The 25,349-nt window shown below is 39.7% G+C and overlaps 4 protein-coding genes across 7 annotated transcripts; all 4 read right to left on the bottom strand.

The window, feature by feature from the left end:
* Positions 1–113: 113 nt before the first annotated feature.
* On the bottom strand, positions 114–5,409 carry LOC103997731 (U-box domain-containing protein 4). 3 transcript variants are annotated; one of them, XM_009419037.3, is made up of 4 exons: positions 4,998–5,409; positions 4,840–4,917; positions 3,221–4,051; positions 114–566 (listed from the first exon to the last, which is right to left on the bottom strand). In XM_009419037.3, the coding sequence occupies exons 2-4, from the start codon at positions 4,849–4,851 to the stop codon at positions 507–509; spliced, it is 903 nt and encodes a 300-aa protein (XP_009417312.2). In that variant the 5' UTR covers positions 4,852–4,917; positions 4,998–5,409; the 3' UTR covers positions 114–506. The 3 variants fall into 3 exon arrangements, with proteins under 3 accessions (XP_009417312.2, XP_009417311.2, XP_009417313.2); XM_009419036.3 differs by having other exon boundaries at positions 4,840–4,929; XM_009419038.3 differs by lacking the exon at positions 4,840–4,917.
* Positions 5,410–5,552: 143 nt separating this feature from the next.
* Positions 5,553–5,997, bottom strand: LOC103997732 (arabinogalactan protein 23-like). Its single transcript, XM_009419039.3, has one exon. The coding sequence runs from the start codon at positions 5,862–5,864 to the stop codon at positions 5,688–5,690; it is 177 nt and encodes a 58-aa protein (XP_009417314.1). The 5' UTR covers positions 5,865–5,997; the 3' UTR covers positions 5,553–5,687.
* A 972-nt stretch (positions 5,998–6,969) lies between these two features.
* On the bottom strand, positions 6,970–13,074 carry LOC103997733 (E3 ubiquitin-protein ligase makorin). 2 transcript variants are annotated; one of them, XM_009419041.3, is made up of 8 exons: positions 12,914–13,074; positions 11,002–11,089; positions 10,081–10,913; positions 8,938–9,007; positions 7,806–7,894; positions 7,652–7,712; positions 7,333–7,427; positions 6,970–7,243 (listed from the first exon to the last, which is right to left on the bottom strand). In XM_009419041.3, the coding sequence occupies exons 1-6, from the start codon at positions 12,922–12,924 to the stop codon at positions 7,679–7,681; spliced, it is 1,125 nt and encodes a 374-aa protein (XP_009417316.2). In that variant the 5' UTR covers positions 12,925–13,074; the 3' UTR covers positions 6,970–7,243; positions 7,333–7,427; positions 7,652–7,678. The 2 variants fall into 2 exon arrangements, with proteins under 2 accessions (XP_009417316.2, XP_009417315.2); XM_009419040.3 differs by having other exon boundaries at positions 6,970–7,249.
* Positions 13,075–17,227: 4,153 nt separating this feature from the next.
* On the bottom strand, positions 17,228–19,617 carry LOC103997734 (zinc finger protein WIP2-like). Its single transcript, XM_009419042.3, has 2 exons — positions 18,814–19,617; positions 17,228–17,942 (listed from the first exon to the last, which is right to left on the bottom strand). The coding sequence occupies exons 1-2, from the start codon at positions 19,369–19,371 to the stop codon at positions 17,496–17,498; spliced, it is 1,005 nt and encodes a 334-aa protein (XP_009417317.2). The 5' UTR covers positions 19,372–19,617; the 3' UTR covers positions 17,228–17,495.
* Between the last annotated feature and the right edge of the window lie 5,732 nt (positions 19,618–25,349).

Here is a 25,349-nt window from a genome sequence, read left to right on the forward strand (position 1 = left end):
ATTTAACTAAAGATATTATATGATACAGAGTTAAACGACGAAAAAGGAACATTACAATCAATCATAAATAGTTGTGACAAAGACGTGATGGAGAAAAGATTCAATGCAGAGTATAGAACTAAAAATATTCCTTTTTTCTTGAATTTTTATTTTCATGTTCTTAACGAAAAGAAGGACTCAGAGAGGGTGTCCGATGAACATCATAGGCTATCAACAATTTAACATGGAAGTTCCTTAAGGATGGAAGTCACATGTTACAGAAATAAAAGATAACCATCACTTGATCAGCTACAAACATACACAATAAGACTACAACGAGAAAAGAATCAACAGACACCAGTAAACACGGCACAACAGATTAGTGTGTTTCTTCCACGAGGCAGCATCCCATGCAAATCTGGATTGAAATGCTTTGAAACTTCCAAGATAGACAGCTAGTTACAGTCAGGGCAATCCATTGCATTTGAATTGTTGTTACACGAAGCTGAGAAACCTGAAGATATGAATCACCTCCTCCCAGAGTGGAGATAGCCTTGATTTTGGAAGCAGTTTAGAAGAGCCCGAGCCTTAGAAACAAAAAGGATGAAAAAGCACATAATCATGTTAGTAACATCGCTGGTTAAATAATATAATTTGACTCGGAAGAAACATATCATGTTCTATTGCTTCCTCTTTGTTTAACCATAGGAATAAGTCAAGAGAGGTTGAGAAATAGAACAATAAAACAAGATGGCAAATACATTCTTATCTAAGATTGAAACCAACGTATATGTTATAAAGTTTTATTTGAAAGTAGAAACCATTCTTTAGAAACCAATGAGCTTGCAATTGCCACAAGTCAAGATCAATTCATCCATAGATCAGGAACCTATCATAAACCTTTCAGTGGTTTTGTTTATATAACAATGTCAATCAATGATGTGATTATGTAAGAGCCACACAACAATGCAAGAAAACCATATAACAACCACATTGGAAACCGTACATACATTCTTAACATTTCAGGAGCATCCTATAACCAAAGTCTGACTACCCAAAATCTCCCTGTTAACTCTTCAGAACGACTATCTGATGTGCCCTCATGACCTCCATCAACTCTCTGCCATCTACTTAATCAGCTGATTCATAAGAATCTGGAATGTGTTCCTATTGCTCTTTCAAAATGTGACAATCCAAAAGACAAAAAAAAGTGACAATCCAAGACAAGATCACCGATGCTACGTCTAACCATCTTGATCATTCTCTAGCTCAAAATAGGAAGTTCCCCCACAAATATTCAAGACTCTTTAATATTTAAACTTCCAATATTAAAGTTAATTTCATCTGTTCCATCCCAATCCTCCATATTCCGATGCTTATGTGCTCAGCCATAATGATCACATTTTCAAGCTTTTCAACAAAAAGCCTTGCCCAGATGAATTTCCACAAACTGCTTGTCATGTTCAATTGTTCAAAACTTCTAAGGTTAAACAACAAAGTCATATATTCCACTCTCATCCCTTGTATCACATTCATCTATTATCCATATTCTTTTCCAGATTTATAGAACGAAGTTACAATAATCTTGCTGTCAATATTAAAATAAGCATCACTTCTAATTATACCCGAAGTTCAGATCAAGATATTCCGATACTAGCTCTTTAAATATTATTGTGAAAAGACATTGAGTGCTTGACTTATTTATATGTAGTATATGTAAGATATCAGTACTCATACATTTGGATACTTCTTATATATGTGCTGTATATTTCCTTGAATGGTCTAAGATAAAATAATTATTAAGAAATAGGATACACTGGAATATTTTCTTTTTTCATGAACTTTAAATTAAGAGTTCCTTTTTCTTGATCCATGTGTCTTTGAAGGCATGTAGATTTAGAGAATCAAATTATGGTTGTAAAAAAAAAATTCACATTGTTGTCTTGCTTATATTGTTATATCTGTTCTATAATTTTTGGAGTATTTTTGATGAATGGATTGGGGATGCTTGTTAAATATTGGTACCATATCATGATTTAACAACATAATGTAATACTCTAAATAAGGGTTATATATGGTTTATCATATATAATCCTATTTATTTAACATACTCTAAAACAATATCCATGACATGTATCCTTTTTTTTCAAGATGTAACACCAGCATATCACTAGAGTGTCACACGGATACCCAGCATTAGTAACCATGCTTAACACTGTTTTTGAAGAAGAAAGTACAGATAATTTGGCATCTTTATATCACTTACCAAGTTTTATATATTTTCTAAAAGTTTTATATATTTTCCTGACATATATGATATTGTCCATAACTGGCAAAACTAATTTTGAAAAGATGCGAGCATCACTTTTCAAGTGTTAATAAACTCAGACTTCTAGATACTTGTAAATCTTCATTCCTCTTTATTGATGATCTACTCTAGTGTACATCATTTGAACTTGGAACCTAAACTACCATGAAGTTTCTTGGATGAAGCCACTTATGGGCCACTCATTCCTACCATGTTACAGTATCATCAGAACTTCAGCACAATAAACAGATATTTGCCTAAGGACCACATCCAGCTTAAAAGCGGGAAGTGACAAGGTTTGAACTAGTATGGTCGCAACCTATCTCAATTGATCTAATAACTTGGATATGATAGGCCAAGGACCATATAATCTAAAATGCTTGAGCTTAATCTCTCAGTAGTAGATCCATCTAACTCTACATACTAATTTAATGACTATTGCAGCATCACAATCTCGCTCACTTAGAAGAGAACAGCAGTGACATGTCCCATGCTGGTCCTGGACCTGCATAGGCATGATATCCAAATTCCAACATACCATCCTTATTTATCTTATAAAACCTTTCTAGCCAAACTCATATATGCCAACATGCCGTTTAGCTTATTCTATTCTTAATGATCTAAAACATGCATATGCATATATAATGAAAGAAACTAGAAAAATTAGAATAATCTAAAGATAAGAAATTTAAGAGCAAGGAAAATGGCACGAACTAGTAAGCATTGGCATTTTTCGAACAGTAAATTTAGTATTAAGAGTATAATAGTCAGCTTTGCCCACAAGCAGAAATAACAGGAACCAAAAACCCTAGTATTGATCTCTGAGCTACAAATTTAAATTATTTAAAATTTGTCACTGGTAAAACAAGAGAAGCCTTGCAGTAAGATGATAATATAACTGCAGCAAAAGAAACAAGATATAATTGACAATACCTTCTCTTTAGCACGTGGTGTACCAAACTGTGACAATGCTACCAATGGAGGCACAGCACCTTCCTGAAGAACTAGACTACAAAATCTACCACTATTCTTACACAGCTGAAGCAAAGCTGCAGCAGCATTTTCTTTTGCTCTTGCAGACCCCAATTCAACAACCTCCACGAGTACAAAGATACCACCATCTTGACCAATCGCATTTCTTCCTTCTGGTATAGTTGCAAGGTTTGCTAAAACAGCCACAGCCTTGTCAACCATACCAGTTGCTGGGTCCATCAGCTCTACCAAGTGACTCATGGCTCCAGCCTGCACAATCCGTAGCTTGTTGTCACGCAAGGTTGACAGATTATATAATGCTGATACTGCATCTTTCTTTCCTCGAAGAGTTCCATTTGCTAAAAGTTCTACCAAAGGTCCGATAGCACCAGAACGTCCAATCCGAAGCTTGTTTTCTTCAGTTACTGAAAGGCTAAGTAATGTTGCCGCTGAGTTCTCTTGTGCTTCAGGGTTGCCTGTCTTAAGCACATGAATGAGAGGGTCAATGGCATTGGCATTTGCAATGGCAATCTTATTGTCACTTAGTGACAAGTTTAGAAGGGCTGTCACGGCATTCTCTTGAGTCTTTGGATCTGTTGAATGAAGCAGACCAACCAACAAGCTTATAGCTCCACAGTTTGCAATCACCATCCTATTTTCCATGTGTCTAGCAAGAAGACGCAGCTCAGCTGTAGCAGCTCTCTGCACATCTGTAGAATTACTCTTCAAATCTTCAATCAACTCAAAGACTTTAGATTCATCACCTGATATATCAAACCTAGAATCCATGGCCTGAGAAGAATAATACAACAGTCAGACATGACTCTCTAAATGAAGCTGATATGCACTAATTGATGTTTGAATTTAGGGAGAGGAGGAACAAAGTCTTAGGAAGTAAATAAAAATTAAATAAGTATTCCTGCTTTTATACCCCTTGACTTTGGGATTTGTCTTTGACTGCATTGACTAAACCAACAACATATACGGTCATTTAAGGTCTCATGCCCAATTCGCGGTGCATGTACGAAATCCATTTATGGAATTCTAAGGAATAAAGAAAAATTACACATTATTCATGCTGTATATTCATGAAAGAGTACATGCAACTCCGGCAAACTTAAAACCACATTTCCCTTACAAACAGTGTGCAGATTGCTCAATGTTTACAAGGACAAGGTAGCAAGTGATTAAGCCACCTGATGAGCCCGGGTATCAGACTAAGAATCTTAGAGGTATGATAATATACATGTATTAGATTGAGAACAGAGGCAAAAATAATGATTCCATTGAAGCATACAATTCTAAGCACAAACAAATTACGATACGGCCATATTTGATGCCAACAGAAGAACAAAAGCAGCACAACCAAATTAAGAGACAGGGCCATATATAACATTAACAGAAGAACAAGAGTAGCACAATCCAATCAACAGCAGAACGAGTGCAGGATAGAGGATTAATACATACGACTTGGGTTCGATCTAACGTAACACGTACTGCGTAACATCAACAAGTAAGATCGAACAATAAATTCGACTTTAACCAACTTTTCCTGTCGATAAAACAAAAAAAGGGACTACCTCTAAATCCATACATGTACGTTCCTCGGCGACCAAAAAACCATTCAAGATACGACCTTGGAAGGATTAAGCGAAACCCTACATTTGCATCTGGTCAAGAATTTATCAGGTGATAACAGGTTTAATACATGGGAATGAGGTGCATATATAGAACGAACCATCTTCATCTTGCGACAACCGGACTTCCCCACTCCGATTCGTCTCCACCTATTCGCCAAAAGAGACGCTAACTTCGCGTACGCAACAGTTCGAAGAGGAAGCTCACGAAGCCGTTCTGGGGAAGAGAGCGAGCTTGGCGGTGTAAAGGACCTCGCGGCGGAGAGCGGTATCGCAGAGGACCGGCAAGACCTGCGCTAGGGCGTCGGGGTTTGACGCAGTCAAACTCTCCCTCGTTCCACACGTCTTTCGCTGCGCTAAGGCTTCGTGGCCCATTTCAAGCCCAATTAGAACACCACGTTGCGATCAGATCACTCATTGTCAGCCCAACCAAGCAACATTTGGGTTAGGATCTCATTCCCAATCTTGGAATCAGATTCACTTGCACTACAAGTGCCTCCGTGTATATGGCATGCGATAGATACTCCAATAAAAAGGAAGAATCTATAGGCAAATTCTCATCGAAGAATCAAGTGATTGATAATGGCGCTACTATATGTCTGATCATCATCAAGTGCGTTGCATTCGATGAAATGAACAACAGATATCGAAGGATGTCAACAAATGGGTTCAATTAATTATTCAGCTATTCGCATACAAACAGGTGTATGCAATATGCATATATATGTAGAGAGAGAGAGAGAGAGAGAGAGAGAAAGAGACAGGATCCATTTCTTTCTCCTTGCGAGAGGCTACTGCAAGTAGAAGGCGAAGAAGGAGAGGACGGAGGCCCCAAGCACGGCTCCGACAGCGGGTGCAACCGCGAAGGAGGCGCTGGTGGGGGAAGGGGCGGGGGCTTCAGCAGCGAAGGCTGCAGTTGCCGAAGCGGCGGCGACGAGGACGGCGCAGGCGATCTTCTTCATCTCCATTGTTGGCGGTGGACGGCGAGAGAGTCTGGCCGGAACAGCACCGCCTCCTGATCTTGGAAGCTGAGATGAGGAAGATGGGTTGGTGAGTTCTTCTTCTTCTCCTCCTTTGCAGGCCTGAGGAAACAAGGGAAGGTGGGATGGGGTTTTATAGACGTATGGGCGGGTGTGGCCTTCGTTTGTGGCTGGCGGTGACAGCCGTGCGTTGCGGTGGTGGGGGGTTTATGTGCACGCATGTTCGTGAAAAATGGGGGTTCGGGGAACGTTCCGTTGACGGTTGACCGAATCCTTCGTTCATACGTTGGGTGTGTTCATATGCACTACAATTATGCCTCATGCATGTGGCGGTGGTTTGTGTTGATTATATGTATATATCAAGGTTCGTCGTACTGTACCGTACCGGCGTTTCGACCCGGGCTCGGTACCGGTACGGTACGGTATACCGCTCGGTACACACCCAGGTGTACCGAGCGGTACACTCACGTGTACCGAGCACTGTACACTGCTACAGTGTTGCTGTACACTGCTACAGTATCGGTACGGTACAGAACGGTCCGCGTACCGTTGGTCTGTCGGACCGGTATGTACCGCCCGTACCGGGCGGTACAGTCTGGTACGGCAAACCTTGGTATATATATTACTTGTTTGCCCGGTGTCAGGTGTGACATTTCACTAGAATGATGATGATGATGATGATAGGTGGAAGCTCAGTGATTTATAAGAAGAGCAAAGCACTTGGGATTTTGTTTTTTATGGGAAAATCTAAAGAAGGGGGACCACAATGCATCGCTAAGCAATATTGATGTGACCGTGGGGTTACGTGAATGGATTAATTTGTTTTAATTTGCGAATGATGATGGGATCAAATCCGCACATGAGATGGGTGATTTGTGGGTGCACAGATCTTGATGCCGCGAGACAAAGCAGAGGATTATGCCCACATCACATCGATCGACATGTAGGTGAACGTTAGAAGCTCAATGGCACGCCATTCCAACATCGTGGAGTAAAAAGCGGGTGAATTGTCAATGAGGTCCTCTGGTTTCACATCATCGTCGGAAGATCTAAAGAAGGGGGCTGGAGGAGATTAAGAAACAATTAACACAGGTTGACCAATGTGAACTTTGTAACATTCAGACCTTCCTTTTCTAAACACAGCCATTCGATTGCCAACAAAGTTGAATGTAATTACAGAACGGCAAATTTTCAATATGCACTATTCTGCCAGAAACAAATATGATGACGATGATACAAGTCTTTTCCTTTTCTGTATTGTACTTAATGTTCGTACTTGTGCAAACACAAATTCCAACCGACATTTAGGCCAAGCAAAATGATGTTCCTCATACTAGTATCATCCTCCTTCAAAACCAGAGACAAATCTGCACCTAGACAAAACACTATGTAAACTGACCAAGAAAATACGCCACTCCAAGAAATACCAAAATAAGACGCTAGAGAAACATTTTACCTTGAAAGTTTTCTCTGATAGCATTTTGACATCTATTTCAGCGCAGAGGGAGGAACCGGGGCAGTAAAATGACCTTGCTTGGCCATAAATATTTCCTGCAGATAAAGGTGAGTACCAAGAACATGAACAAAACCAAGATGATATCAGCATAGGAAGCATGAGGGAAATTATCAAAATAAAACCAAGATGATTATCTTGCATAGTGATCGTAGAAACATAACTGTGATGTACTAGAAAGATCAAAAAGACGGATAATTGCAATTCAATCTAAAAATACCAGCTGAGGAAAAGTTGTATAAGCATCTTGCTCCACACTTACATTTTATTCGAGACAAGCAATATAATCCTAGAGATGCAATCCATTGAAAAAGTCGGAAAGCCTGAGACAACAAGCAAGCAAAGAAAATCAGTCACAAATATATTCCTTTAAGGTTACTACATTGTTGAACAAGCTACAAAAATCATTGCAAAACCTAATATCTTTGGCAATAACGGTGCTTCCATCTTCAGTATCTAGATGGCGTAGTACCACTTCTTCTAGATGACCATCTCTATAAGCATGCTGGAAAGATTAATGTTGTTTGTTTCATCAGAAACTGATACTACGAATATCAAAATGGTAAATGAGTTTCATCAATGAATTTGAAGCAAACAAATAATGAAACAACACAAATATCAAAAGTAGATCGTGAATTATTTAAACATAATAAAATATAAGACACTGCTGATATTGTAAACAAATCAGCGAAACACCCAAAAAAAATGATAGAGATCGAGATCTTGCATCATAATAATTTCTTAATAGTTCGAACAGGTTTATGAACAATGTCACATCCTTGAGAAAAAGTTCCAGTGATGAACTGCACCTGCCAAAAGGTTATGCTGGCCTAAAAAACACAATATACTTTCTTTTACTAAACTGATTATAATTAGTGTCTCTCTATATTTTCTATAGAGGATAATCTCTAACAAGACAAAAGCTAATGAGTCGATCAAAATGTGAGCTAGACACTTGGAGACAAACTCAAACCTAAATTTCATAAATTTTCTTTAAGGTTTTAAAGTAACCACAAGAAAAGAACATCAAGTATAAAACAGAAATAGGATCAAATTGACTCATTGGCCGTCTTCAGGTTTCAACTTTCAAAAATCTCATCCGCAGCAAATCAAACTCTCATCACAGGAAAACTTACATTTTTACAAAATAGTTGAAGAGGATGGCTCATGGTTGACCGTAGGCATGGTCCAACACGATTATTTTTTTTCAAATAAGTTTTTTTATTAAATATTATCCTGCATTTCTAGTATCTTTGATTCCCTATCAAAGTATTATATCACTAATTAAACTTACTCAGCCTCGTAATCTTGTGAGATGTTTTCCTAGTATCATCTTATAGTGGAAAATATTGCTGAAAGCATGACAAAATGTGATTTTATAAGACAAGATGCAAGAGCATGAATGCTTTTGTTCGTCTTATTTCAGTAAAAGAAAAGAAAAGGAGGCTATCAACTTTGACGGTAGGTACAATATTAGATTAGTAGAAGTGTGAAATGTAAACTTCCACCCGCTAGGTGACATGAAGAGGAATTCCAAATCAAATATACCTTGTAGAAACAACTAGTCCCAAATGGGCAAGTCCCATTTCCAAAGTCAAAATATTTGCAATCAATTGACCTGCCGAAAAACAAAAGCTATTAATCCAGAGCAAATTATTTTTTCTAAGTAACATGTTCAGCCACACATGAAGGAAAGCTGACCATAATCAAAATATACTGTAGCTATCAGGATTTACCTAACACTTGAAACATGCTTATATAAACAAAATCAGCTACTATTATCAAACTGAGATGGCAATAGGATGTATGAATAGCTTCAATAAACATGATTCAGAAATAAGTTACATCTGTAGACCTATGGGCTCCATTCTAGACCATAACGAAGAAGGAAAGTTTCTAGCTTTAACTTGTGATAATATCTTTTCCATCAAACTCCTTTCCCTCATAACTACATATTAGTCCCAAAATCCTGTTTAAGCAAAATAAAGGCATATTGAGCCTACATTTAGATGTTTGCAAGAAAATTTGCACTTGACATACCATAGGGAGAAGAAAGATATTCAATTTCAAAGCCATAATAGCTTCAACCGCCGCATGATCCACAGTGCAAACCATAAAGAAAAGTGTTTATTAAAATTTTTGCAGAACTGAAAAATGGCAGAGTTTTTTTCTTGAACATCCAGGCAACATGCAGTTGCAGACAGAATTGGGAACAGTTTACCCTCCTACTAGAGATCAAGGATCTTGGTTGATCATAACAGATCTCGGACAAGAATTTTCAAAACCTGACTAGCTCATTGATTTAAACAAGTCCAACCTTGTAATGATCTCTTGGTCCTCCTACCCTGAAATGTACACTGCTTGTTTTCATAAAAATAAAAGGCAAAGTTATTTGACACAGAGAAAGCAGCATAAACAGTAAGTTAACAGCTCTACAGTTACACAGGTTCACTCGTCCTTTTTGTTTTAATTTTTCTTTTCTGGAAGTTAGTTTCTAAAGGATTGGAACTTAACAAGTTAGACCAGAAACAAATTAGTTCCATATACATCACAAGCGATCAGACTAATTATGTCACAATGTTTGTGTAGGCAACTAGGCATCACATATTTTACATGGTTTATGGAAATTAGAACACAATGAAATTTGACAATTATTGGGTGAATGTAGCAGAAGGTCAAATAATGACATACTTGAGCTTGATTTTGTAGCTATCAACTATCTCTTGTTTCTCCTCCTTTGTGGAATACCAAATGACACTGGGGATGACGAAGTATGATAGCTTTCGACATATTGGGCAGGCCCTTAATGCACTGTTGACATCCATGCCCGATGCTGGAGAATTGCTACGCCAATTTCGAATACAAGAAATGCAGAATGGGTGATCACACTCTGAAAGCAACCCAAACTTCCGTTCAGCTGCGGTGGGTTTAGAAAGTACATGTTCAAGACAAACACTGCATTCTATCTCCTGACTGCATTTCAAAGCTTCAAGGTGCTTGTTATTTTTATGACACATCTTTATATGTTCCTCTCTTTCATCAGGACGGAATGGGTGTAAGCAATGCTTTCCACAAATGGAGCACAAATCACCATGAATGTGAGGACATCTATCTCCACGAGGACATTTACCAGAAGCAGCAAAAGAGCAGATTGGTTGGTCAGCAGGGCTAACATATGTAGGACCGCAGATTGGTTGGTCAGCAGGGCTAACATATGTAGGACAAGGGCCACTCTCATCGTTTAAAGAAGTATCAACTTCAAAAGCTTTTGTCCAGGCAGGTTTACACGGCAATGTATGAGCCAGGCTCATTGCTGACACATCTACAGATGTGCTTGGTTCTGGATTATATTCTCTTGTCAAAGAAACTACAGCAGGGAGAGTAACTTGATGAAAATCTGATGTTACATGAGAAGCAGTGTTTAACGATGATGGTCGTGATGTTTGTTGTCGAGAAACTTTAACATGGTCATATCTGCATCGATTACCATAAGAGCACACTCCTTTTTGGTAGAAGGTGCATATCTGTAATGAAGAATAAGCACAAAAGAAGTTACAGCAATGCTGTATGCACCCTAAGAAAAACAACAATATCAAATAGAAGTTGTGTTACATTATTGGGCTGATCTTGCCAATCATGGGAAAACTCACAGTACTCCCCCTTTAAGCATGCTCCATGCAGAAAGAACTTGCAAAGAATCCTGGATCAGCCAAAAATTCATAATTCCTTAGTAGTTGAGAGTCACAATAAAAGAATAAAAGAGCCAATATTCTAGATATGAAGATCTAAACTTCATGTTTTCTTGTGTATCTAAAATTCATAAAGAATAACCAAGGACAACAATCTACAAAATGTGGATTAGACTTGTAGAATTTCAAAAAATCTTTGTTATCATTTGATGTTCCAATAAGAAGCAGAGTGGGACTACAAAAATATCCATCTCACTGTCAACTGGATCACCCAAAACAAAATAAACTGACATATCTTAATCAGAAAACCATATCATAATTTCAGATGAATATTCAGATCTAAATTTATGAATGAGATATGATTCATTTGAGTTCTCCACAAAATTGACATTGATGAATTTACACGTAATATGTAAAACCCCAAACTCAAAGAGATTATAGACCAAAAGTGGAAAGAGAAGATAAAAGAGAGTGTTGATCGATCAATCACTCGACACTACATACACCAAGTCTTCCTATCGTCCCCTCATAAAAATCAGAAAGCCAAAATCCAGAGGTAAACTCCTTTTGGAGTATGCATGTTTTCAACTTACTCCGCAATAAAAAAAATATAAAATTGATGCCAAGAAAGTACTTTGATACATTTTTGTGAAAGGCATCCATCATACACCAAATCTAACAAGAAATTAGGAAAGCAAGCATGACACTTTACAAAACAACCTAAATTTACCTACATCTGAGGATGATGCACACACAAACGATTCCTGTAATTAGTCTTAAACAACACCAGTTTGTAAATATGGAACATCACATTGAACAGCATGTGAATGCTCATATCTCAGCATCTGAATCCTAAACACTTTCATAGTTTCAACATATTACCAAAATAAAAATATATTGAGAGGCAATGCATGCCTGTTCATAAAAATGCTGCCACCATGGCCAATCAAATGAAAAGTTCTTGACTGAATGCATCCCTTCATCTAGGGAAATCAAATATCATTCCAATTAAATGTTAATATACTGACCCTTATCCTCCTAGTCATCATAGGAACCCAAGTCGGGCAACAAACTTCCTCGAAAGTGTCTCTAGCCAGCTGCAAGACTATACCCTCTCTACTTTGGGGTCCTTAGGAACCATCATAAGTTTGGGGCTCTTAGCAAACTGTATCATCAGAAACATCTTGGAATTCAGAACTTCATCTAGTATCTTGTATTCAGACATTAAAAAATCAACTCAAGTTTCCCGCAATTTTTTTCTTACACCACCTTATCCCTGATACAATTACCCAAGCAGTTCATCTACCGCATGGTTGTGTCTCAAATCTGACAATCTTGTGGTTCAAACGTCTATCATATACGTAAATAATTAACAAATAACCATCAACGGCCTCTCACTTTATGCATTCATCCTTCATTAAAGGAGCCATCAAATTTGATGTTTTTTGGAAGAAAGCACATAATCAAAGATGGTTCCACAAGGAAAGAACGATAGGAATCCATAATCGCAAGCGGTGAGGACTCTAACAACCAACTAGCACCCAAATCCCATCAACCATATGCAAGACAGCAAGTGGCTGTACATAAAGGCACCAAAGAGCACATATAATCTAACCACTTTAGACCACGGCTCCATGCCCTAATCCAGCACACATTTCCCGTTTGTCACATCAAGAACCCAAGAAGAAATGCCGATAACAGAAGAAAAGTCACTTATACATAAGGGAAAAGAAGCGACGATAAAAAAATTCCATGGAATTAAGCGAAGCAGATCAAAGAATTCGCGGGCAATCGACAGTAAGAAATTGGAAGAAGGGATGGCAGGGAGCACCGACCTCTTAGACATCGCCGACAGAGAGAGGACGAGAGGCGACGAGGAGATCGGACTTTACGATGAGAATGGTTGGTAAAGGAGAGAGAGAGAGAGAGAAGAGATCGGGGAGGAAAAAAAGTAATCCTTTGTCTTAGGGCTCGGTGCGGCACGACCTCACCTCACCTATCATTCATCGAGACCATGGAGGCGGAGCGAAGCGGTCTTTGCGTTTCCCTTAATATACAGAAACGCGCCTCGCTCATGTGGCAACGGAGTGGGGCGGTGGTTGGCACCGATGTAATCACAGACAAAGAAGGGGCCGTGGAACGGCTTGAATCGCCTGTACCTTAGGCATCGGACGGTGGGTGTGGCCTAAAACTGGACCGTGGACGTGATCGGTTCGGTGATTTGGATGGCTTTTCTTTTTTGTAATTTTGGGAGTGCTCTTATGTTTTTCTTTTAAAGAAAATTTTGTTGGATATAAATGAGATGTTTTAATTGCATCGTATACGCATAAATAAATACATCATGCGCATCAACAATGAATGCATCATGTAAATCAAATACTTTGAAATGCATAATACATTTTATTTTTCTTACCGAAAATAGATACATTTGACATGAAATATATCAATTTTGGAATATAATAAATTGACATAAAATATTCTAGAAAGCAACACCATGTCTTTTGCACTCATCTTCCAATTAATAGTACCCTCCTCCTGTCTTTTGCATTTATTTTTATAAAATAATTTTTATTACCTTGTTATCTATTAATGACATAAAAAAAAAGCTTTTGTGATCGAGCATTCATCACACCAACGTGTCTGCCTGCTCACGAGGCAAATACCTCACGGTTTGTCAATCCCCACTGTCCTAGTTGGACATCTGCTACCTACTGCTTTCTCGGAGAGTTCTTCTTCCATGATCTATAGTATCTTGGCTTCTGTCTGTAGCTCGGTTGGGTACTCGATATGAATTGTTCTGCTTCAGGCCCGACCCACTGGGCAAAACTAGAAATGCTTTGCGTTAGACTGCTCTTCGACTCATGTTTCCTTCTCCTTCACTTCAATGGATACAGTAAAAGACACGGGAAATGCTGCTATATATATTTCTGTAACTTAATTTGCAGACAAAGAGCTTTTGCTGTAGTAAGAGAGCATCGAACAAACCTTTCAATGATACTTCATGGCACTCTTCCCTTCACGGAGCAACTCATATCTCGATGAGCGTCGAACAAAGGTGCCACCACTCAAAAGTGAAAAAGGAAAGCAAACACTCCTCATCAAATAAAGGAAAGACCACTAGATCTTGTCTGCTTTACTGGAAAGGAGAGTTGTTTCGTTGCATCACACCAAACTTAGATGCATCTAGCTAGGCCCCAAGAAAGAGAAAGAACTCCCCATGCACCAACACCCAGACAAAGTGAGATGTAACAGTTAGTCATGGGCAAGAAGAAGAAGAAGAAGAAAAGGAAGGCTGCCTCAGTCTAGAATGAGCCGATGCAGGCCTTCTTGTCATCTTTAGGACCTTTGCTTTTCTTGTAGGCCTTTGGTTCTTCCTGATAAAAGTTAGATTTTGTTGAAGGCCATGATCTTTATGCTCTCGCAACGCAGTTCATCACTCACGACATGAACTTCGCAGTACCCTATAAAGATTCACAGTGTGTACGGACGCCACCGATTCCTTGTGCCCACAAATCTACCTTTCACATCAACTATATATTTTACTGCTCACCGTCGTAAGTTTTACCTCTCGCCTTAAGTGGGGGTCAATGACAAGTGAAATCAGACGGTTGTGTTTGATCAATCAATGAACCAGCAATCTCATCATCATCATGTGGCTGAGACAGTGAGACACTGTTGCAGCAGCGTTCCGTCGCTCTTCACTTGCAGGTTGTGGGGTCCATGGTGATATATGGACGAAGGGGACCCTGGCCCACACATGTTTCTGTAAAACGGAAAGATCTCAAAAAGGATGAACGCAGTGAAAGAAACAGCTAAAACAAAAGAACACATGGAATACAAACAAAAGTCGTAGTAGATTTGTTTTTATGGATCGATCAAATCGGAAGAATTGGGTTTCTTTCTCCAAAAAGCCAACCAAAAAAAAAGAGTTTTGACTTTTTCCTTGTGAATATGATCCATGAAATACAATGTATCAGCGTTTGGAGCTGTATCTCATGCTTTCAATGATGTCCCATATCATATTGAATTATGTTATAACTCGATAGAATGAGATTACCGCCATTATCAGATTGTGAGAGAATTGAGTTAGATATCGATTCAACCTAAAAGTATAGATTACGAGCCAAACTTACTCTTTGAATCCTTGACGATGCCAAACTATCCTCTTAGTCAACCTCTTTTAATCTCACACGCATGAATATTTTTAATGATTATTTCTCTTTTTTTCCTCTTTATTTCTTTAACTAACGTCATATCTTAGTCACTAACATATGTACAAAAATGTCGTCGGAAAGTAAACAAAGCTCTATTTATCTGTAAAGTCCAGTGATGAGAGGCATTTGATGTTGTAGCAATCGGCCATTTCCATGACAACCGAGTTTTGATAAGATCTTTTGAACTCTAATATTTGTCTGAGAAAACTAATATCAACCACCCTTGTAATCTCCAGTGCAAAGCAAGCAGCAAAAGCAATTAACAGATTTATTTATGAGGGAGTCGGTCCAGTGTCTCCTTTAAAAGGCTAAGAACAGTAGGTTGCACTGTCACGAAACATGTAACAGTACATGGGAGATTCTGCAGAAAAGAAGGTTTTGGTAAGGAAGACAATGAATTCTCAGGCCTCAGGTCGGCAATTCTCCATGCTCCCGTCCATCTTGTCAATCGTTTCCAGTGATCTGACCTTTCATTGTTGGGTTGCAGACACGTTCGTTTTGTTATTTTCGATGGGGTTCGATGTCGATCCATCTAATAAGCTATGGTTTTCGGATCTAAAATGAGGATTGGATTCGGGTAGGTTTTCATCAGCTACACCCCCTCTATCTGTATCATGCTTCGCCGGAAGACAGACAAAGTGCAGAGAACAGAGAATATATAGATGACCGGCCATTGAAAAGGACAAGACGACACAGCGTAAGGATCAAGTATGGGGAAGGTCAGGGAAGTGTGGAGCCTCGCTCACGTTGGGGAAGGCCTACTACTACTCCAAGACAGACTGTTCACTTCCCCCTATATACTACACTACACTACACTACACGCAGATCTCCTGATGGACCGGTTGTAGTCTGATTGATATGACCTGTCGATATGCCTCGTATTGACTACTCTCTCTCTCTCTCTCTCTCTCTCTCTCTGGACATAATAAATTTGCACCAACGATATCCATTGATCATGCAACCCATTCTGCTAACTGTTGTTCCGGTTGTGGCATCATTGTCGTTTAATATTCCTTCTCTCTCTCTCTCTCTCTCTCTCTTGAGGGTGGATGTTGTGTAGGTATGTCAATCATTCTGACAGATATGTCCAGTACTGTTCCGAGGCATAGAACATGAGAGGATGCATTATATGTGCTCCCTTAGGAGTTTCCAATGCGTATCGAACTGCGCTCGTATGCTTCGAAAAACATGACGGACGACAATACAACACGAAGAAGAAAAAGTTGGATAGTGATATGACGGATCCATGCAACCCTTCGAAATCTCCAGTTTGAGAAGCTTACTTTTGGTAGTTGTCTTTCCTTTATAGGCAGCCATATCCAAGGCAAGGAAAGGAAGGAAGACGGCATCCAGTTGTGCGCGAGAAGTTCATCGAAAGGGGCTTTAAGAAAAGAAAGGTGGTATATATGTATATTTTTTGCTGGGGTATATATAAATCGATATGGTTAGTAGTAGACAAGCTTAAGGCCTGGTATTTAAGAGTGTCAATTATTGGTACGTAGAGGATCCAAACTCTTTCGAGAGCAAGAAAAGCCTTTTCGTAGAGGATCTAAATTGTCTAATAAAGCAATAACCATCCTCGTGATCTATAGCCTCTCTTGTGTGCATGTGTATGTGTATGTGATTCATATCAACAAAAGACGTGAAGAAAGAAGAAAAGGACATTTATCACATATCAATTGCCATGAACCAAAAGCAGATAGCATTTACTACTGAAATCTCGTTCCCTAAGCCCGATCGGAAAGAGAAAGCATTGCTTTGTTTATTAATGAGGAAAATTGATTATTAATGAGAGGAGAAAAAGCAGCATCAGAACATGAACACATTGCTTTGTTTCCTGTACGCAGTGAGTTTTCGAGCAAGAGGAAAACCAGGAAAACACACAAAACTAAAACAGAACAATAGATAGATCGATACAAATGGAATACATGCTAGTGAAAACAAGGAAAACAAAAGAGGCTGTTCATCGGTTCCTCGAAACATAACAATTTAACAGCTGATCACTCCATTACATTAGCAAATTATTAGGGCTAGCACGAACAAAGTAAAGATAATAGTATGACTTCATGTACAAGACCTTAGCCCACATAGATTCATCTTCTAACTTGGCACGATACTACCGAAACCAAGACATTCGAAGAAGCAATATTATTATGAGCTAGTTAACTCGATAACGGAGGGCACCTGCTAGCTAAAAATCATGTCACCTTTGCTCATTTCGTTGATGACAATCTTGTTCGATCTCCGATGATGGATCGTCTTCCTCCTCGAAGCAGTTGATGTCGTATGCAGCGTGCTCGCCCCCAAAGGCCTTGATGTGGTCATTCAGTGATCTCTTGTGCTTGAAGTCGGAGCCGCAGACGCAGTACCACAGTTTACCGCAGTTCTTCTCATGGGTTCTCCAATCTCCTTTCACTGCAAAGGCCTTACCACACTTGCGGCACATGAAGGGTTTGATTCCATGCTTCCTTTTATAGTGCGTTTGGAGGGTTCTGAAGTCCTTCAGTGGCTTTGATCTCGGATGGTCTATGTTGTTCCTGCAACCAGGAGCACAGCAATAGCATGGAAGCCTCAGCATTGCCGTAGGTTGAATGCCCCTCAGAGACTTTGGTCCCTTCCGATACTGCGATCCATGTCCCCACATATGCATCTATCATTCAGCACAATTAAAGAACCCCGTCGTAATGAGATCATAAAGTATAAGAGATCAACTTATTTTTGAGACAGGTGTCACATATTATCATCCGAAGTAATGTATGTCATGCACATAACATGTTGAAATCTAGGAAGATTATGAAAGGAAATGATTCCACATGAGAATTTCAAGGCATAAGAGAAAAACAATATGATGTTTCTAACTAGGAGTCAGAAAAGTTATATCATGTCCATTTCATACATGTTCAAGATTTATACTAATATATGATAGCATCGGTTCTTTTTTTTCTTATCTGCTGTTAAATCTGAAACACCTCGCAAGTTGGTCTGTCACTCAAGAGACTTGAGTAGGCGTCACAAGAATTTCACAAAGTCTTTTGCGTGAAGATCCACATAGAGAGAGAGAGAGAGAGAGAGAGAGAGAGAGAGAGAGGTGACTGTCTCTCACTATTCTGGGGAAAGCAGCTAGCTCATTTGTAAGGCTTTATATGGACTCGAGTTCTTGAGCCAGTGGCCTGAGTGCTGAAGATCCTGATTTGCCCCGCGGATCATCTGAGTCACCCTGAGAACTAAATTCTTTTCAGAATTATCGGAACTTTTTATTTTAATTCATGAAAGAAAGAAGTTTGTTCAGGATTCTTCACAACTACCGATGCTTCACATATCAAAAGCTCCAAAAAAGCACCAAATTTGTGAGGAATATAACCTATGTCAGGTTCAATCACATAAAAAGGAGGGGAAGCCAAATGCTACATAGCTCCAACAGACCTTTATGTTGCAGAATACAGTTCTCATCATCAAGATCTGAGATGAGAAGCAAAAGAACATGCTAACGAGTCCGAGAAATAGAGGAAGAAATGCATTACCTGCATGTTGTTGTATCTATTGAAAGTCTTGTAGCATACAGGACAAGAGAACTGGGTAGGTCCGATAAGGATTTGAGAAGGAGTTGGAATCCAATACTGGCCTTTGTTGAGCTTTCCTATGGGATTGGAAGGGTAGCCTAAAGGAACCACCTCGTCGCCACCTTCTGCTCCCTTTTCTCCATTACGATCTTCTGAGGTGGAGGGGAGTCTTGATATCAGATCAACTGCACCAGGGCTTGGGGGACCGATGTGGAGAGCCACAGTCACCACATCATCCGCTTCATCATCGACACCTGAGGCCTTGTTCTTGGCCACTTCGGTGGAGGCACTGCACGAGGTATCCTCGTCCTCCTCTTGGTGCCTCGTGGGGCTGAGGCTGAGGAGAGGAAGAGGCTCTCTAAGAGGAGGAGAGGGTGGATGCCCTGGGATGAACGCGTTGGTGTAGCTTTGCGTGCTCAAGTTGTAGAATTGAGGAGCAATTGATGGTGGAGGTGGCTTGGAGGTGAAAGCGTAGTGCTGGTGGATTCCTATGAAGAAATTAGTGTAGGGATCTGCCATGACAGAATATGGGAGAAAATAGAGGAGACTGATGGATCTGTATAAGGGTAGACAGAAGTAGCAGAGAGAGAGAGAGAGAGAGAGAGAGAGGCCTCGATCACCAAAATAAATAGACTATCAAGACTGCAAGGATGACTAAATAATTCATTTGAAAGAGATCTAGAGAGAGAGAGGAACTACCTGACTGCCAAGAACACAAAGAAGGGGAAAGTTAGAAGAGAAAGAAGAAAAAAAAAACACGAAGGAAAAGCAAAGAAGGAAAAAGACGGATAAAAAGAGACCAGTGATGATAAAAACGTAGATGGATAGATTAAGTAAACACAACTATATTCACATACAAACATGCCATGACGTAAACAGCCGAGCTGGCTCAGCTTTCTACGAGCCTATCCATCAAGCCTTCTCTCCCAGTAGCTTCATGCAGTCTTACGTCCTAGGAGAGATCGGCTGGCTTGGCCTTGAGCCGATTTCGGCTCGACTCCGCTCAGTTATAATTGTGATCAGTTTGATGAAGTTGGTGGAAGAGAAGACTCGGCATGATGATCATATGATCGAACTGTGAAAGAGAGATGCCATCCACTGCCCTGTTTCCAGCTTTCTGCTGTGATGATGGCATCACATCCTATCTAGATGGTGTTGATACATCTCTCTTAAAGATCATGAACAGACAAGCAATGACTATCAACACATATATGTTGTCGAGATGAAAGTTTCAGCAAACTGAACTGAGCCAACTCTGGTCAGATGCAGATAAAGATTTGGATCGTTGCACCTCCTAAAACTCTGAAACCCTTTTTCCAGTACAGAACAAAGAGAATATTACAGATCAATCTGTTATTACATGTATCTCCTAAGTAGTAAATCATCTTCCCTGAAGGAAGAGAATATGTGAGTGTAGTACAGAAGAAAATGGCAGCCAGATCTCGCGGCTAGAGTTGCAGCTCATAGACATGGCCTACACATATGCACAAGTCCGGTCCTCTCTCACACCTCGTATGCCTTAAGCTTTGAAGAGACTCTCGTTGTCTACAGTTAGTGAGCTAGCTGAACCCGTCTTGGTTCTTCCCCTGGCAGTGAGGCCTGCTCCTTGAGCATCCAAACGGAGCCCTGGTACTCCAAAGTGGGTGCTGCATCAGATGACAAATCTAGACAAATGCCAACAGTTGTGCCGTAGGCGTCTGGAGAAGAAGGCAGAGTTTTTTAGGGTAATATTTCAGACAGTCACACAAGGTCCAAGGTATGAGTTAGCAGAGATGCTGAGGTTGATAATAATTCTCCATTCCTGCAGCATGAAGAGAGAAGAAGATAGTGGTGTAGGTTTCACTGGAGATGCTATGGAGGAATCATGTGCATCACTGCTCCGAAAAAAGGTGTAAGCTCATTCACGGGTGGCAAAGAGTCTCACAGATGTGTGGGGTAGCAATAGCCAGAAACCCTCAAGGGTGCAAATTATTCCCCTCTTCCTCTGGTTTCCCAACTCTGAAGTCTAAAGTGCCAGTCCATGGCATGCAACTGGATCTGCACAAATGACAAAGCTTGTGTGCTTCGTGACAGAAGGCAGATTTTTGGATCCTCCACCACATTCATTCTTTCTCAAAGACAAATCATGGTCAAGTTACAAACAGCTAGTTCTGTAGCTGATGGACAGTGGGGGCGCCAAACTTCTATGATTGGATGCATAATGAGCTATCAGGAACAACGACGTGCACGGAGACATACACATAATTGAGAGAGAGAGAGAGAGAGAGAGATGTCCATGGAAAAGGAATGTGTCTGCAGCCAGGTAAGCCCTTTCCCTCTCATATTATTCAGCAATGTTAGACCATATGAACTATAAAGAGTTATTGGAAAATCAGCTCTCTCTTTTTTCTTTTTTCTTTTTTGTACTTTTATCATAAACTGACTAATTAAGTATTGGCAACCAAGTCAATGGGATTGTAGATCTGAAATAAAATACAAAGAAAAGAATACATGATCTAGAAGGTGCTTATGTAATAATACTAGCTTTAGTAACAACAACAAAAGCATAATAATAATAGCATTTAAACTATAGTATCATTGATTAGTAGTAACAAAATCATATTACAAAAAGGATAATCCCGAAAAAGTAGAATTCATTATTCTAAACAACAATGTAGATTCATAAATAACCCTACTAAATGGTGGTAAGAAGTTTGATACTCAAAATCAATACAACAAATTATTTATGCCGGACAATATGAAAGTAATATGTCCAAAAGAAGAAAAAAAATGGAAAGGAAGGTTTATCAATGCACAGAGGCATTTTTATCTGGTGGAAAGGAAGAAAGCAAAGTTCCAATCCTTCATTTGCTTTTTCTCTTTCTTTTGCTTTCCTCTACCAACGATTCTAGGCTTTACTTTAGTTGGGGGCTCACATCACTGAGATAAGTGGCTCACTTTGGTTATGATCAACCAGTGATGAAAGCATCTTTCTTTCTTGCTTTCCATTACATGAAAGAATTGCTTATCCCGTGGCGCAAAAGAATTTTCATGCTCAATTGATTGTGTGAAGGTTTTATGACTTGCTTGTTTGCATAAAGTACTCTGTCTACCGAGCTGGGATCCAATAGTACAAACTAAAATACTCTAATATATATATATACATATATATACATATATATATATACATATATATATATACACATATATATATATATATACATATATATATATATACATATATATATATATATATATATATATATATACATACATATATATATATATATATATATATATATATATATATATATATATATATATATATATATATATTAGAGTATATTTTAGTTGTTGAGAAGCTATATGGAATCTAACCTAATTCTTCTTTTAGCCTTGTAATTTTTCAAGTGAAATGTTCGGACCTTAAAAAAACTATGTCGAGGGTATTCCCGATAATATTTCTCTGATACTTAAATTAGTAATTTAATCGAACTAGTCGAACTAAGATTATTATGTCTTGGATGTATCTGTATGACTCATTTTATAATGAGTGCCAGGCCATTACGTATTTCGTATGATAACAAAAGCGTAATAATCAATTATAATCACCCTTTGCTAATGTTGAATTATTATATCCATCTATTACGCCAATAAAAATCGTCATCAACCAATGCTGGACCAGTACGCTCGTTCACCATGTTGTTCATGCAATAATGGATGTGTGAAGATTGTTCGGACTCAATTTTCATCCGATAATTATAGGGTACATTTACATGAGATTGAGGTGGTGATAGGAATTCGCTTAAATGGCTCCCATGTGCCAAACACAAAGTGGTAGTAATGGTATATAGTATCGATGGATCAACTGTCATTTTTACCGTAACACATGTCTTGGAAACTAATCGGGAAGTACTATTCAATTGGGATTTATCATCGATGTTACATATAATAGGATGTCTGACTTAGTGATAAGGTATATTTTGGGTCCAAGACACGGCACAATCGATGTCACGCCATGCTATAGTCGAGTCAACAAGGGGAGCACTCCCACGTGCTAAGTCAAAATCCGTACCAAGGCGTTGTTTGGTATGTCCCGTCCCGGAAGCTCGGGATGGTACCATCTGGCGTCGTTCCGCGCGTCCCGGGATAGCGACCGCATAAAGGTACCATCTCATCCCTCGAGGATCGGACACCATGCCAAACCCGCGTACGACCGACCCTCATACAGTAGTATAAAAGCCCCTAGCCGGCATTCGGCCTGGAGAGAGGACAAAAAAAAGAGAAAAACAACTACTTACTTGCACGTCGGAGGGGCCAAAGTCGGGAATCACCTAACGAAGGTCATTCTTATAGGAAAGCGGCCACCCTCGAGCCATGAGCATTCTGACCTGGGAGTTGCCACTAGTGTATGAAGGTGAGCTGCCAACTAGCTTGGAAACAGAGAGATGCTACTCAACATCATGGTGCCGACACTCGTCGCACAGGCCCGACTGAGCTCGACAACCAGCTTAGCCTACTTGAGACTCCCTACGTCGACCCATGAACCAAACTGTGTTGACTCATCAGCCATTGTGCATTTGTTTACCAACACTCAGTATACTAACTCAGTATATTATAGGTCAGTACTTTGACTAGACGTTATAACATGGTGTGATGATACAAATGGATACAACGACAAGGTGCGATAGCACGATAGGATTATGTAGTCGAGTATGATGGCATAGTGGGCTAGCAAAGCCAAGTGTAATAGTATACAAAGATTTGGTAAGTTAGGTGCAATGGTGTAGAGGGTCAGTGGGGTCAGGCACAGTCATTCACAAAGGGGCAGTGGGTCAGGTGTGGTGGTACAAATGGCCAATGAGGCTAGAAGTGGTGGTGCACCAAGCATTGGTAGGCCAAATGCAATGGCGTAGAGGGCATGTAGCATCGGGTGCAATGAAGGGGGATGTGGCATAATTATCACTTATCGCATAGCCATTACGTGGATCATGGCAGATTCAGCATAATCTCTCTGAAGATCTAAATGATTATTGTATCATTAGGATTGCACCACGTGTCCTAGGGAGCACTAAATAATATCATGTCCCACATTTTTTTCAAGGTGTTCAAGAGCTGAACGGGCGGCGAGGTAGAGGAGGTGCCACTCTAAGCCCCTATAAATAGTGGTTAGCTACCACAGTTGCTCTTCACCTTAGTTTGCAACTTGAACATTTTCATATAATACTCTCGAAACCACTCACATAACAAAAGGTCAATGATGTCGTCCTCAACTTCCTCTTCCAATACTTTGGACTTGGATAGGTCACCGATCCTGTCACCACTCTTAGTCTCGATGATGAAAATTTCAACCTTTGAAGGGGCCAAGTCAGCTGCACTAATGGAGACCTACCCACCCAACTTCCTCCCCCATCCCCCCCCCCCCCTTCTCTTATATAGGTGAATACATCCTACGGTGTGGCTTAGCCACTATGGTAGAGTCCTTCAACTAGGACTTAGTGGTATCAGTCTCCAACTAGAGATGCTTTGGGAGGCATATCATATGTTAGTTGAGTTCGAGTTAATGGTTGCTCAGTCAAATAATTGGCCTTATGTATCATGTGTCAAATTCTTGGCACTTTCATGCAACATTTATCGGGTAGTGCCCAAAGACTTGTATCTCCCCAATGCTAACCCTCATGTTAGCTTACTATAGTTTATGCTTCAAGGGGTTGATATATTTCCTCTCTATCCAACTCGACTATCTGGTTATGGGTTCTTTGATCTCCTGTAAGGGTTGAAAGATGAGATATTTTTTTATTTTTTTTGAGAAATATGTTGTCGGTCAATTTGGATTAGTCCAATCAAAAGTTTTCCAATGCCGCCTTAAGTCTGCACGGATAAAAAAAAAGAGTAATTATGCCAACTATCTTTAGCCCTGTTTGAGTCCATCATTATCTTTCAAATGAGTGACTAGTGGCTCATTAACGTGAGTCTAAGCCTAGCTCCTTGGTGGTAAGAAATTAGAGTTTTGTTTTTAGGAACTCATTCAAATTGACTAATTATTAACTTTTTCTTTGCAGATATGGATTTTCATGGGAGTATTTTGGAATATAATGTATGCTGTCAAAATAGGTAAACAAAAAGAGTTGTCTCTCGAACCAGGTCGGCTTGGACTTATTAAGAGGAGGAGGTCAATAGATAGCACTATCAACCTATCACTAAGGAGAGGGCGTCGTTAAACCCTTGTGGTGGGTAGAAGCACTTGATAGGGCCCCCTCCACTGCCACCCCCACCCAACTAGTGGAGGCGCTAGAAGGAAGCAACCCCACCGACTAATCCCTTTAGGAGATCTAATTCTCCCCATTCAGGGGATCAATGGGCGGAGGTGGACTAGACCAAGCAGCAACAACAACAACATTCCACTCTCCATTTTCTTTTTCAAAAACTTCAAGAGCAAGACCATCAACCATACCTCATGACCCACTGTCTCCATCAGTGATGGGGATCTTGCTAATCTGGTGGAATTCTTATCGTTG

This window comes from Musa acuminata, chromosome BXJ2-9 (genome assembly GCF_036884655.1).
Source record: "Musa acuminata AAA Group cultivar baxijiao chromosome BXJ2-9, Cavendish_Baxijiao_AAA, whole genome shotgun sequence".
NCBI classification, from domain to species: Eukaryota; Viridiplantae; Streptophyta; class Magnoliopsida; order Zingiberales; family Musaceae; genus Musa; species Musa acuminata.